Raw genomic sequence first — 13052 nt, 5'->3', positions numbered from 1 at the left:
CATAATGTTCTGCAAAAAACACTTTTCTGGCCATGACTGAACGTCATATTTCAGGAACAGAAGGGGCGACATTTGGTCAGATACTGAATTGGTGACACTAATCTTGTGTGCTCACATTTAAACTGTGCTGACTGTATAGCTCTTCTGTGCTGCTGGGGGTAGGTGGATGTAAGGTGTAACTGCAACTTGACAGGTTCGCGGAGGCATAAAACCGCAAAACGGTAACTCTACTTTTGGTTTGTTTTCCTGACATTGTCATTATCTGGAATCTATCAGTGTGTCAACTACTATGTTGCATATGTACATGGGTGTGTGCATAAATGTAACAGTGAGAAACGGAACTACAGAGAGATTAAAAAAGAAGAGAAGTTAACAGAGTGTGTGTGTGTGTGTGTGTGTGTGTGTGTGTGTGTGTGTGTGTGTGTGTGTGTGTGTGTGAATGCATTTTGATCAATGTGTGGAAATGCTGGATGGGTGTTAGATGTAAGGTGCATCATTAAGAGCATGTAGACCCACAGTGCCACATCAGAACTGTACTAGAACAAAAGGGTAAATACAGAGAAGTGTGTGTGTGTGTGTGTGTGTGTGTGTGTGTGTGTGTGTGTGTTAGAGGGAGACAAAAAGAGAAGATACCAAGCAGAGGGGCACAAAGAGGAGCACTTCATTGTTGGTGTGTCATTAGACAGAACTGAATACCCTGACGTAGGGAGAGAGGGGTGAAAGGAGCACTTCACCCGAACGTGTGAGGGATTTGTTATTTTGAGGTCGTCCTCAGTGAAATATATCTGCCTTCTCAGTGCTGAGTAGTTAGGGGGGTGCTGCTGCTGCAGTCGGCCTCTGTTTCTCACTCACTGAGCAGAATAATGAGATGAGATTTTCTCTTTCCCAGTCTTCCTCTGTACAGTCACTTTAAACTCAATTTGTTGGCCTTTCCCTTCTTAATGTTACTCTTAACTGCAAATCCATTCCATTCTATTTGGTTGTGTTGTGTTGTGTTGTGGTCCGATCCCTTCCCTTCCCTTCCCTTCCCTTCCCTTCCCTTCCCTTCCCTTCCCTTCCCTTCCCTTCCCTTCAGTATGCATTTTTACATCTCCACTGACCAATGGATACTTGGTCAATACCCCTGGGGATCATGTTCCGTTATGACAGACGTCATGGCGTCAGAAGTGCTAGGCTTACTGATGAATGGACAAGTTAGACTAATTTTAGTTGGCCCAAGGTCAAGTTAAATGTGTCAGAGCATCATCCTATATAAGCTGTGTCTCTCTCTGTTCACAATCATCACATAGCTTCTGCATGTAGCCATGTTGATCCGAGCTCGTAATGAAACGTGCATTAAGAAAGAACTCCATGATCGGCCTCATCCTTGAATTCTCCAGATCACCACAGAAACACTTCCCTTCCCTTCCCTTCCCTTCCCTTCCCTTCCCTTCCCTTCCCTTCCCTTCCCTTCCCTTCCCTTCAAAGTTCAATGTTTGATGTTTGATGTTTGATGTTTGTGCCACATTTGAAGACATTCCCTCAAGATGTTCTGGAGATATCCCGTTCATGAGACTGAGATGGTTGCAAGGTCATGGTGACCTTGACCTTTGAACATCTTTGAAACTTCGAAAATCTAATCAGTTCATCCCTGAGCCCAAGTGGATGTTTGTGCCAAATTTGAGGAAACCCATGAAAGGCATTTTTGAGAATAAGACAGAAGCAAGGTCACAGTGACCGTGACCTTTGACCACCAAAATTAAATCATTCATAATAGAGTCCAAGTGGACATTTGTGCTAAATTTGAGGACATTCCCTTCAGGTATTCTTGAGATATCCCATTCATGAGAATGAGGTGGATGCAAGGTCACAGTGACCGTGACCTTTGACCACCAAAATTAAATCAATTCATAATAGAGTCAAAGTGGACATTTGTCCTAAATTTGAGGACATTCCCTTCAGGTATTCTTGAGATATCCTATTCATGAGAATGAGGTAGATGCAAGGTCACAGTGACCGTGACCTTTGACCACCAAAATCTAATACGTTTGTTATTGAGTCCAAGTCAAATTTGCCAAGTCAATGTGCTAAATTTTAAGGAATTCCCTCAAGGCCCTCTGGAGACGTCGAATTCAGAAGAACGGAACAAACGGACGGACAGACAACCTGAAAACATAATGTGTCAGGCAACAGCTACCGCCGGCGTAGAGGAATTAAAACAATTGATACTTATGTCTAACTATGCTCTTACATGTTAGAAGAAGAGGCCCTTTTCCTGACTACCTCATCCACTGATGGTCTACCACTTTCTGAAATCAAAGACCCATTCTTTCAGAAACGATTAGTGAATTCACCACTGCTTTGACTGTAAACTGTGTTATTTGCCACGTGGAAAAGCTTTACAGACACTAAAGCAAACAGTCAACAGAGTATGTCTTTGTCCTTAAAAACTTTGCCTCATGCTCTTTAGTTTTAGTGTTGAATGCTCTTCAGCTATGATGGGCAGTCCTGTCTCTATATATTTGCATATTAATAAAGTAAATAAACTTAAACTTAATATTGTGTCAATGAACAGTACATGTACATGTGTCAAACTGTCGCGCCTCATCATCGTCACCGTGTCCCTGTCTGTCTGCAGTGATCAGATGATAGATGGTACATGTGTGTGTCTCTGTACATGTTTGTTCCCCTTATGTGTGCCTGTGCAGAAGGAAAAAGCATAGTGTGTGTGTGTGTGTGTGTGTGTGTGTGTGTGGTGCGGTGCTTCGGACATGTTTACGATGTGTATGGTTATGTGTGTATTTCCTCAGTGTGTTTCTCAGGGACAAGCCAGAGGGCAAACTTGAGGCCTGAACCAGTCACTTCAAACTGCTGCCATCCAGACTGCTGTCACTCACCACACACCAGCACCTAACTAATGTTGTGTGTTTTATCCTTTCTACCAGCTGACATCCCAGTCCTGTGTGAGTTATGTCATCATCAGCAGTGAATTTATGCCATCATCGTACCTTTTTTTTCCACAGCTGATTCACAGTTACTATTAACAGAACGGCAAGTTGTCAATAACTGTCAGCATTATAGTGGCTGAGCTTCAGGCAGATGACTAACCCGCACATAACAAACAGGGTTTTTTTTTTTTATGGTTGTGAGGCAACAACGATCCTAATGTCTATTTTGCTCGATACAGGACTTCCCCAGTTTCATAACATTATAAAACACATTATTTACTCAGTTAAAAGCGCACAGCATGCAACAGTTTACATAAATACACACACAGTATATTTAGTTATGTCTGTTGGTTTATATAGACCATTCATTTTAGTGCAAAAAGGCACAGCTGCTGTTTTAAATCTACAATATGCTGCAAATCTCCTGTTCAACAGAGATAGCTTTTCAGTGAAGTGTGTGATATTAAGCTGCAGAGGACACAATTAGAGTTTACATTGATTTCGTGCTTCATGATGAGCCCCACTTAAGGCTAACTTTGGTATTTTTCAACTTGGACCATATTTCCCGTGTTTTTGTGTCTAAGTGACTAATGGGAGCAACAGTTTTTGAAACTGGTTCAGTATTGAGGGAGAGCTGCAGCTGAAACAGGCACTGTCAATGTACGTCCACTAACGGGGCTTTCACACCTGCCCTGTCTGGTACCGTTCAATCAAACTCAAGTTCATTTGCCCCCTCAGTGCGGTTCGTTTGGGCAGGTGTGAACACAGCAATCACACTCAGGTACGCACCAAAACAACCGGACCGAGACCTTCTTGAAGAGGTGGTCTCAGTCTGGTTACAAATGACTCTGGTGCGGTTGGTTTGTGGTGAGAAGGTGTTCCGACCTGGATGTGAAGCAACTGCAGTCACATGACACATTGTTTGGGTTAAACATGAGCATGTTACAGTCCTGGAGGATTATTAATGTGCACCTCCTCCTGTACTGCCTTAATATGCACATTCAGCACATCCAATGCATCAAAACATTGTTTTCTAGTTGGAGCCGCGCCTCGTTTTCAAACTGTATGGTTTGACTAAAATGAACAATGACAGCAATATAGTCCACGATGAGCAGCGCTAAAATCAACCTGCGTAGTTGTCCCTCCATTGTGACATTAGAAAGTGTCACATTTATCTTGCAAGTGTACTCTTCTTCAACGTTTGCTTTACTTCCTGGATTTTTCCCACATGGAAATTCTGACCAATCAAGAGCAGCTTTCTCACACAAGGCATTTGATCTGGTCCTCTTGTAAATGCTGCCGTGAGAACACAAACCAACTCTAGGCAATTATACAGCTTTGTGACAAAATTAGTCCCTGATTCGGACCAAAGGAGACGACTCTAGGTCTGAAAGCACAATATCAATGCTTGTTTTTGTCACAAGCATAGATTATTGTTCTAAGTGTCTGACAACAATTTCAAGGTGGACGCCCAAGGTTAGTATCACCACCAGTATCTGACCTCATGTCTCCCATTCGGTTCCTGAGTTATGACGTTTAATATTGGCACGGAAAGTGTTTTTGCAGAACATTATGATGTCACGGTGAAGTTGACCTTTTGGATAAAAAAAAGTCCCGGTTTTATCTCTTCATGATTTTCTATTCGATATTTGTGTGAAATTTGTGCTCGGAATTAGCACATGAATTCTTGAGCTTTGGCCAAAAACATGTTTTGTGAGGTCACAGTGACCTTGACCTTTTACTGTTGACAACCAATTTTTAATCAGATCATCCTGAAGGACTTTTTATGTTCAGGAGAATGAGACGCACAACCTGAAAACATAATGCTGGTGACAGCGGATGCCAGTGTGGAGATATACAAATACCAAAGTTATGCTATTAAGATTCCAGTCTTGTACCTGTGCTTATCATTTCACAGAGGAGAACTTTGCTAACAGCTTCTTCCTCTCACTATATTCATGCATCTAACTCCAATTAGTTTGTCCTTGTAGTGGTGAATTTTGTGTTGCAGCACTATGTTATGTATGTTATGTGTTTTTATATTTCATGCTTCATCTTCGTCTTCATAATTCCTGTCTGGTCCCTGTCACATATTCACACATGACATGAGTTTGTCATGTGAGAGGCTGAACAGTCATAATATTTACATCATGGCTGCCATGATCTGATATCATATGAAGAAATGTTAAATCAGCCACAGCACTCAAACATGAGTCATGACTCAACATGGTTGAGTCATGACTCATAAAAAAATCATTATCCTAATTGGTGCTTGCTCTTCCTTAACCACTTTCCTGCTCAGTGTGTGTTGGGGGGACACTTAGTATGTTTCATCATCCTGACTGAGTTTATGCAGCACAGTATCTGACCTCACTGACCTCTGTACATTAAGCCTGTGCTCTGTAGCCATCTTGTTATGTTCACTTCACCAGTTTAATCCATTAGTAAGTACTCAAACGTGCATACGGGTGGTTGTAAGGTCATGTTTCTCCATCTCAGCAGTGTGTGTGTGTGATCCCACTCACCCACGGCCTTAAGCGAGGTGTACTTGTTGAAACCGATTCCCAGGTTGTTGTGAGGGTGAGACAAGGCCATGGCTGGACCCAGGGGAGACAAGGCTGCGTTGTTCAGATGGTTATGATCTGAAGGACAGAGAGACAGAGAGAGAGAGAAAGTTTCCATTTAAATATTGTACATAAAAATACATTTCTGAAGTGTCAAAGTGGCAAAGAAAATGCAAATCAGTATCGTTTCTCATCAGGAGGGGGTAACATTATCACATAATTATAAGTCTCCTGTAACCCAGGCACATCACAGCCCTTTGGGACTGATTCTGATGATTAAACATAATGTTTGCACACAGTATCCCGAATGTGACGTCAGATGCTAAATAAGCTCTTTGTGGGATGTAATGATTAGCTGAGGCTGGATAAACATTTGCGCATTTCTATCAGCCCTCATTACATAATGTTTCTGCTTAAAATAAATATATTCATGAAGCTTTTAGATGTGCAGGTTACCCAGGACAGATGCAAACGTTACCTAATATAGGCCGTTAGAATACACATGAGGACAGCTGGCAGGCAAAATAACAAGCACATTCACAAACCTGTAGTGTAAACACACTGTGCATATTCCTCCGTACATTCTGACAAACAGACGCATGAACACAGTTTGCTGTTTTTATAAGAGATTGTGACAGTTTGAAACTTAGAGTTTTGTCAAGAAATAGATCCAGTTCCCCCTTTGAATTGTAGGAAAAGTATAGTTGAGGCAGTCTATCTATCAGTCCTAGATTATAGTGATGCAGCTTCTACTGTCAAACCCCTAGATTCAGTTCAGCATTCATTACTGGAGATCCTATATGACACTCACCACTGTATTCTGTATACAGTAAAAAAGTTGAGTGTTCCTCTCTGGCACAAAAGAATAACAAACACATGTATCTCTCGTCCATAAATCCCTATGCTAGATTGAACCACAGGACTCTACCAAACTTGCCCTACAAATTGTCTTGCTTCAGGTGCGACAAGTTTATTCTGAACTTGGACAATCTGATATCCCATTAGCATGTAGCTACAGGTAGTAATGTACTTTTAAAGTTTTTTAAAACAACTGCAGATTTCAGCAGGAATATGATCTGAAATCAAGAGAAATTAACAACATCAGCAACCAAGATCACGTTTCCCTGATGCTAGCATGTAGCTACATGTAGCAGTGTACTTGCAGTCGAGGAATGACTGTTTATAGCGGCACTCTCTCCCATTAAAAATCACAGATAAAAGTTTCTCAATACAACTGCCAATTCAACAAGAATATGATCTGAAACTGGGAAGAAATTTACAACATTGGCAACCAAGATTACATGTTTCCCTGATGTTAGCATGTAGCTACATGTAGCAGTGTACTTGCAGCTGGGGAATGACTGTAAAAGAGAAAAGTGGGACTTTCTACTGTAAAAAAAATCACTAAACCCAACCAGACATGTTTTAACAGGAATATGATCAGAAGTCAGGAGAAATTAACAACATCAGCAACCAAAATCCCTGATTCTAGCATGTAGCTACATGTAGCAGTGTACTTGCAGTAGAGGAATGACTGTTTATAGCTGCACTCTCTCCCATTAAAAATCACAGATAAAAGTTTCTCAATACAACTGCACATTTCAGCAGGAATATGATCTGAAACTAGGAAGAAATTTACAACATTGGCAACCAAGATTAAATGTTTCCCTGACATTAGCATGTAGCTACATGTAGCAGTGTACTTGCAGCTGGGGAATGGCTATAACAGAAAATAGTGGCACTTTCTAATGTGAAAAATCACAAATTAAAGCTTCTAAACCCAACCATACATGTTCCAACAGGAATATGATCAGAAATCAGGAGAAATTAACAACATCAGCAACCAACATCCCTGATGTTAGCATGTAGCTACATGCAGCAGTGTACTTGCAGTCGAGGAATGACTGTATCTGCACTCTCTCCCATTAAAAACCACTTATAAAAGTTCCCAATACAACAGCACAGGAATATGATATGAATCCAGGAAAAAATTTACAACATTGGCAACCAAGAGTACGTGTTTCCCTGATGTTAGCATGTAGCTACATGTAGCAATGTTGGCTATGTTAGCACTTGGAGAAGCATGCCTGAAGCAGATGAGCTTTCAGAACGGTGAGTAGCTTGAGGTTTTTGCTCACAGGCAATACTTTTACATACCTTTATTTCATTCTTTGAAACTTTGGCCACCTTTAATATGAGCATCCAACACTGGAACATTAGGTTCCCTTAACTGTTTCCCACTGGGTTAGAAGTACATGCACACACACACACACAAACCTGACACCCGTGTCCACCAGCCCTGCGATGACTGAGATGCATCAGTGAGAATGAAGTGACGGGGAAGAGCGAGGCGAAGAGAGCCGCAGAGCGAGGGATGTGACACCAGCTCTGACTGATTGAATTAGAAATAGATCTTCACTTCCCCGTGTAATTGATATGCAGTGATGACACGCTGTGTGCGGCATGGAGTGCAGGGAGGCACAACTGTGTGTTGTAATTTTTGTGTATGCAGAGCTGCGTGTGTGTAAAATGTGGGATGTTATTGTCTTATGTGGACCGCTGGTGCCACCTGCTCTCCTCACGCATTCATCAACCATTCATCTACTATTTCTTAAAGTGAAATGAAGACACAACTGAAATCCTGCTTGTCGGACTCAACAAAAAGAGAAATGCTGCTTAGTAACCCGGGGAATCTAACTCCCTGGATTAAAGTGTTTTTAAATGTCTTTTTATATTGAATTGCCTTGTCTGTTTTATGTCCATTACGTATTTTTTCATGTGAAGCACACACTGCCCTTATTGTAAAGCACTTTGTATGAAAGGTGCTGAATAAATAAGGTTTATTATTTATCATTATTATTACCAACACGTCAGAAATAAAAAAATTAGGGTGCATTAACCTCAAGCAAAGAAACACAAACACTACACAAGTTAAGAAAGTAGGTTTTTAGGTTTCTTTTTGAGCGATTACTTAATGACAACGTTTAAAAGAATAGTTTTGCTTTTTAAGTGTCCTACATTCGGACCCCATTTTCTCAAGCATTTGTCTTGCAAGCCAACAACAGTGGAAACAATGAGACAGAGAGAAAGATATGGAGTAAAGAACAGAAAGGTAGAGAAAGAGTGGCGTAGAGAGAGAAAGGGAGGGAAAAAACAAACAACTAATTGATGGAAAGATCCCTGGCCAGTCTCCAGTTTGACCACAGGGCTGTTCCTGGCCACCAGAGACAGAGAGACAGAGACAGAGACAGAGACAATACTCGTGTTAATAAGGTATGGGGTGGGATAAGGAATATGGGAAATGGTGTTGGTTATTTGTTAGTTATGTAACAATGGAAACTGCTGAATGTCTCAAACAGTTTCCCAATTCCTCCGTTTCTATCCAGAGTGAATAACTCCTTTAAAAAAAGTTATATGAGGCCATTTCTCCATTAATGATACAGCAGGGTATAAGAGTTCTGGAAAAAGTTGGTGAGCCCATAAAGTCTGAAAAAGAGATATTTCTCTGACACAATTTTTTTTTCTTTCAAACACAAAACAAATATCACACATAGAGCTGCTGTTTTACATAAGTCTCACTGTAGGAGTGTTTCTAATTAATCAGTGACACTCCTACAGTACTCCTAATTAAAATTAGGGAAATATAATCTCTTTAGGGTTTATGTCATGGTTTAGCTTAAGAAACAAAAAATTGGCACTTCAACTAAAGCTGCAGTCAATGATTTTTGGCCACTTGGGTGCAGCAAGAATTAGCAGTCAACTCAACATTTATATATATATACACATATATGTATGTATAGTTGGGCTAGTAGCTGCCCTCCTCGGACTGACATTGCTGTCACTTTCATTGTTGTCCTTTCCACCCTACTGCCGGCAGGTGCAATTAAACAAAAACACAGACCACCCACGTATCATGCTGACGTGAAAGGACGGCCTTTTAGCTCTGTGTCCGATGCCGGAAGTCACTGCCAAAGCACCGGTTTTCAACGACTTTAGGATGAGACCGGGTTGATGAATGTTAAACCCTAAAACGGTGATTCCCAACTGGTCTAGATTTCTCCTTTGTCATTAGTTCAAGTTCCACACAGGTCAATACGTTCAGCATCATACTTGCGTTTGGCCATGTTGCTGAGTTAGTTTTTGGTCTCTGTTAGGAAGCTGTCAGTTAGTCACTCCCTCACTAGCCCTTTTTAAATAGGAGTTGTGCAAATTTGCAGGAAAGCCCAGTCAGTCTTTTTTCAGCATTGGCAGTATAAAAACAAAATCGGGGAGTGCAGCAAGTAACAAAACGTGTAGCTCAGCGTGTGACGTAAACAGTGACGTACTCCGAGGGAAGCTGCGGCTGGCCCATACTACACCGTCCCCGTCATCTGACGGTTAATGGCCTCTTCGTTTGCGAGGGCAAGGAGGGCGCGCAATTCCTTGTCTCCCCAGTTGCTCATCTTTACAGTGTCTGTCAGGTTTGTGTTTCCCTCTTGCTACTAGCTGCTCATTCCTGCTATCAGCTGTTTCCTGTTTATCCACCACCAGTGGCTTGCATGTGTGGCGTCATCAACAGCTCCTCCCACAAGTCTTCAACAGCCCCTCCCGTGGCAGAAGGGCGCCTTGTTCTGTTTATACCAAAAAGGTTCCACCAATATGTCTACCCTACGAGGCGGAAAATTGGGCACCTCGGATCAACTTGCCAATCCAGCTCTGTGTGTCTAAACACCCGCAGCTTGCCGGCAAAACGGCCCAACATTTGCCGAAAATCTGGCAGTGTAAAAGGAGCTACTCACTCACTCTTGCGCAGCAGGAAACAGTGATTCAAAATAAAAGTGGTGCTTTGGAAATTGACTCTACTTAGAAATAAAGTGTGGGTTTTATTCCAAAGTTGACACGTCTGTAAATCACTTGTGGTCCATGCCTTCATTTGAAGCCGTGAGGATGTAAGCCCAATGTTTTCTCTCCTTTTAGCTCTGGTTTTGGTCTCCATCAGCTCTTCAGGTGATAAGTGTATGTAAGGAAGGGACTCGAGAACCACTTCCAGATGAGATCCAATTCATCGGAATCATAAGCCTCTGAGCTCATCGATTAGTTTGAGTGATGCACATTTTTCTGACAGTTGAGCATTGCAAAACAGTGACGTCAAACTCCTGCACCTACACTGCTGGAAACTTTAAAAAAAAAAGAAAAGAAGGAGTTGTGGCATTTAGGACAAAATGGTCCAAAGTGTGGCTCCATTTCACAAAGACAAATGAAAACAGTGTGGCTTGTAATGTGTTTCCACCAGCTAGCTCCTAACTTTGTCTATCTGCTATTTGGTGCTGGCAGCAGCAGGCAGGAGACTGTGTGTTCTTTTAGAGCTTTTTCACTGAAAACAGTAAACAGTAAAGTATTGGGCTGGAAATAACTGCAGCTTCAGTGTTCACAGACAGTTTTGGTTACAACATGTTCATTCAACATGATAACTCACTCACTCAGTCGGGGCTGCATCTGATTTGGGAAGTGAACATGGGATACAAAAGTTACTGCTGAATCAAATAATAACCGAACTCTTCTCTGTGAACAGAGTATATATATTTCCATTCTAAGACATCATGTTCATTTGATGAGATGTCAGGTCATCAGCCTGTTTTTATGTGTAATTCAGGAGGCTTCCTGCCTTAGTCACTTTGCTACGATCCATTGTAAGAGAGTGAGCGAGGGCAGATTGAAAGGGAATAAATTCTTCCCTGTATTCTGTATTCTTGAATAAATTCTCTCTGAATGTCCTACATTTTCCCCGCACGGGTGTGTGCGTTCATGAGTGTGTGCGCGTTCTTTGATGTACTGTAGTATGGAGGCCTCAGAGGAGAAGCACTCATAAGAATTCAAATTTATGTTTATTAAAGAGAAGCGGAGAAGGAAATGAGGACTTACAGTGTGTGAATGTGATGAGAGTGAGAACAGGAGATGTTTGGATGTGTTTTAGTGTGTATTATTGAAGGTACTGAGGCTCATATGTCCACTCCTTCTGTGTGAGTAGCGGCATATATACTTTAATTTGCATGTGCATGCTCTCCGACCGGCATGCGTTTGCTTTTGTTTGTATGTGTGTGCTGGGAAGTGTACTGTGTGTATGTGACTAGTGTGTGCAGGCAGGCAGCAGAGCACCACTGGGTGATGGCCTAATTCAGCAGGGCTCAACATCAAAGAGGCAGACTGCTGCAAGGGCTTCAGCCAGCCTTACTCTGACATGACTACTGTCACACACACAGAGAGGGAGAGAGGGATGCATGGGAAGAAGAAGAGAGGAAAATAGATGCAAGGAGGAGGGAGTGGCGTAGGGAGCAAGGAGGGAGAAAGAGAGGAGACTCCTGTTGTTTAATGCATTGTGCATAAAAGTAGCAGGGAGGGAGTTGGAGTCCTGCTAGCCGCGCGGGCTAAGATGAGTGCACTTATGGAACTGCAGGGCACACTGGATGAACAGCCAAGTGGCGTATATGTCACATCATTTCATGTAAGTGTATGAGAGAAGGAGAGGGGGAGAAAAACAACAAGGACTGAGAGGGCAGGGCAGGTCAGAGGAGGCCATGAAGGAGAACTTTACTTTGTGACACATGTTGGAAAACTGTCTTCCAACTGCACCAGGGGACGGCACATTTTCTATATCATTATGTAACAAAGGCTTCCTAAAGTACAGCACCAGCTGTTTAGGGGACTGGCCAATGTGCAAATTAATTTATTAGAGCAGAAGCTACAAAATCATACGTGTCCTCGATCACTGCATGCAACCAGCAATGTGCTATACCGTAAAGCAAAGCATGGATGAAGGATTTATTTTATTCAAAAGAAGAGAAATGACCTCATTTGCTTTCTTGCCAAGAGTTAGATGCCACCTTTATGTCTGTACAAATATGAAGAAGCTACTGCCAGCAGCTGGTTAGCTTAGTTTAGCTTACAGACTGGAAGCAGACGGAAACAGGAAGCCTGGCTCTGAACAAAGGTAAGAAAATCTGCCCACCAGCACCTCTAAAGCTCACTGATTAATATGAAGAGGTGAAAGTAAGCCTGTAAGGTCGTATTTACTTTTTATTTTTATTTAGCACACATTAACATCAATGGTGCAAAGAGGGAACGAAGCCCAATGGGCTTGTAACGGTCTGGTACTACCTCTATTCAGTGCCAGTGCCGTGAAGCTGAGACAGCAGTTGCCTGCTAAAACGCAAATACACCAACCTGCCGTTCCCACATAGTCAGGTACAAATGCTTGGTCACGCCCCCTACTTCAGCTACTCATTTAGACCATCAGGGGGAAAGTTTTAGTTCATTGTGATCATGCTGCTCTTCTGGTCCGTGTGAAGAGGATGCCTTTCGCCACAGGAGTGGGCGTCATCAGTACACACACCTTTACATTCAGTTAAATAGAGTAGTCCATACCCATTGGTAGCTTTGTCACCTTCTACCTATGCCAATCCTCAATGCCTGTGTGCAGTTTCACATAGATTGACCACGTCAGTGAGTAGAAAAACGTGGGACAGACAGAATGACTGACTGACAGAATGACACACTGACAGTTTCTGTGATTATGTACAGCATA

The 13052-nt window shown here is 42.1% G+C and overlaps 2 protein-coding genes across 3 annotated transcripts in view; one reads left to right on the top strand and one right to left on the bottom strand.

Moving 5' to 3' along the window:
• The window catches only part of desi1a (desumoylating isopeptidase 1a), a 357862-nt gene that overhangs the window by 77204 nt on the left and 267606 nt on the right, over positions 1-13052 (top strand). The window lies entirely within an intron of this gene.
• The window catches only part of LOC126406175 (uncharacterized), a 246424-nt gene that overhangs the window by 12654 nt on the left and 220718 nt on the right, over positions 1-13052 (bottom strand). Inside the window, exon 5 of the mRNA XM_050070351.1 lies at positions 5453-5569. Coding sequence (XP_049926308.1) covers positions 5453-5569 — 117 coding nt within the window. The remainder of the gene's footprint in view (positions 1-5452; positions 5570-13052) is intronic.

The sequence above is a fragment of the Epinephelus moara genome, chromosome 18, assembly GCF_006386435.1.
Source record: "Epinephelus moara isolate mb chromosome 18, YSFRI_EMoa_1.0, whole genome shotgun sequence".
Classification (NCBI taxonomy): domain Eukaryota; kingdom Metazoa; phylum Chordata; class Actinopteri; order Perciformes; family Serranidae; genus Epinephelus; species Epinephelus moara.
The sequence above is the reverse complement of the archived record's forward strand: the minus strand, read 5'-3'. Positions and strand labels throughout refer to the sequence as shown.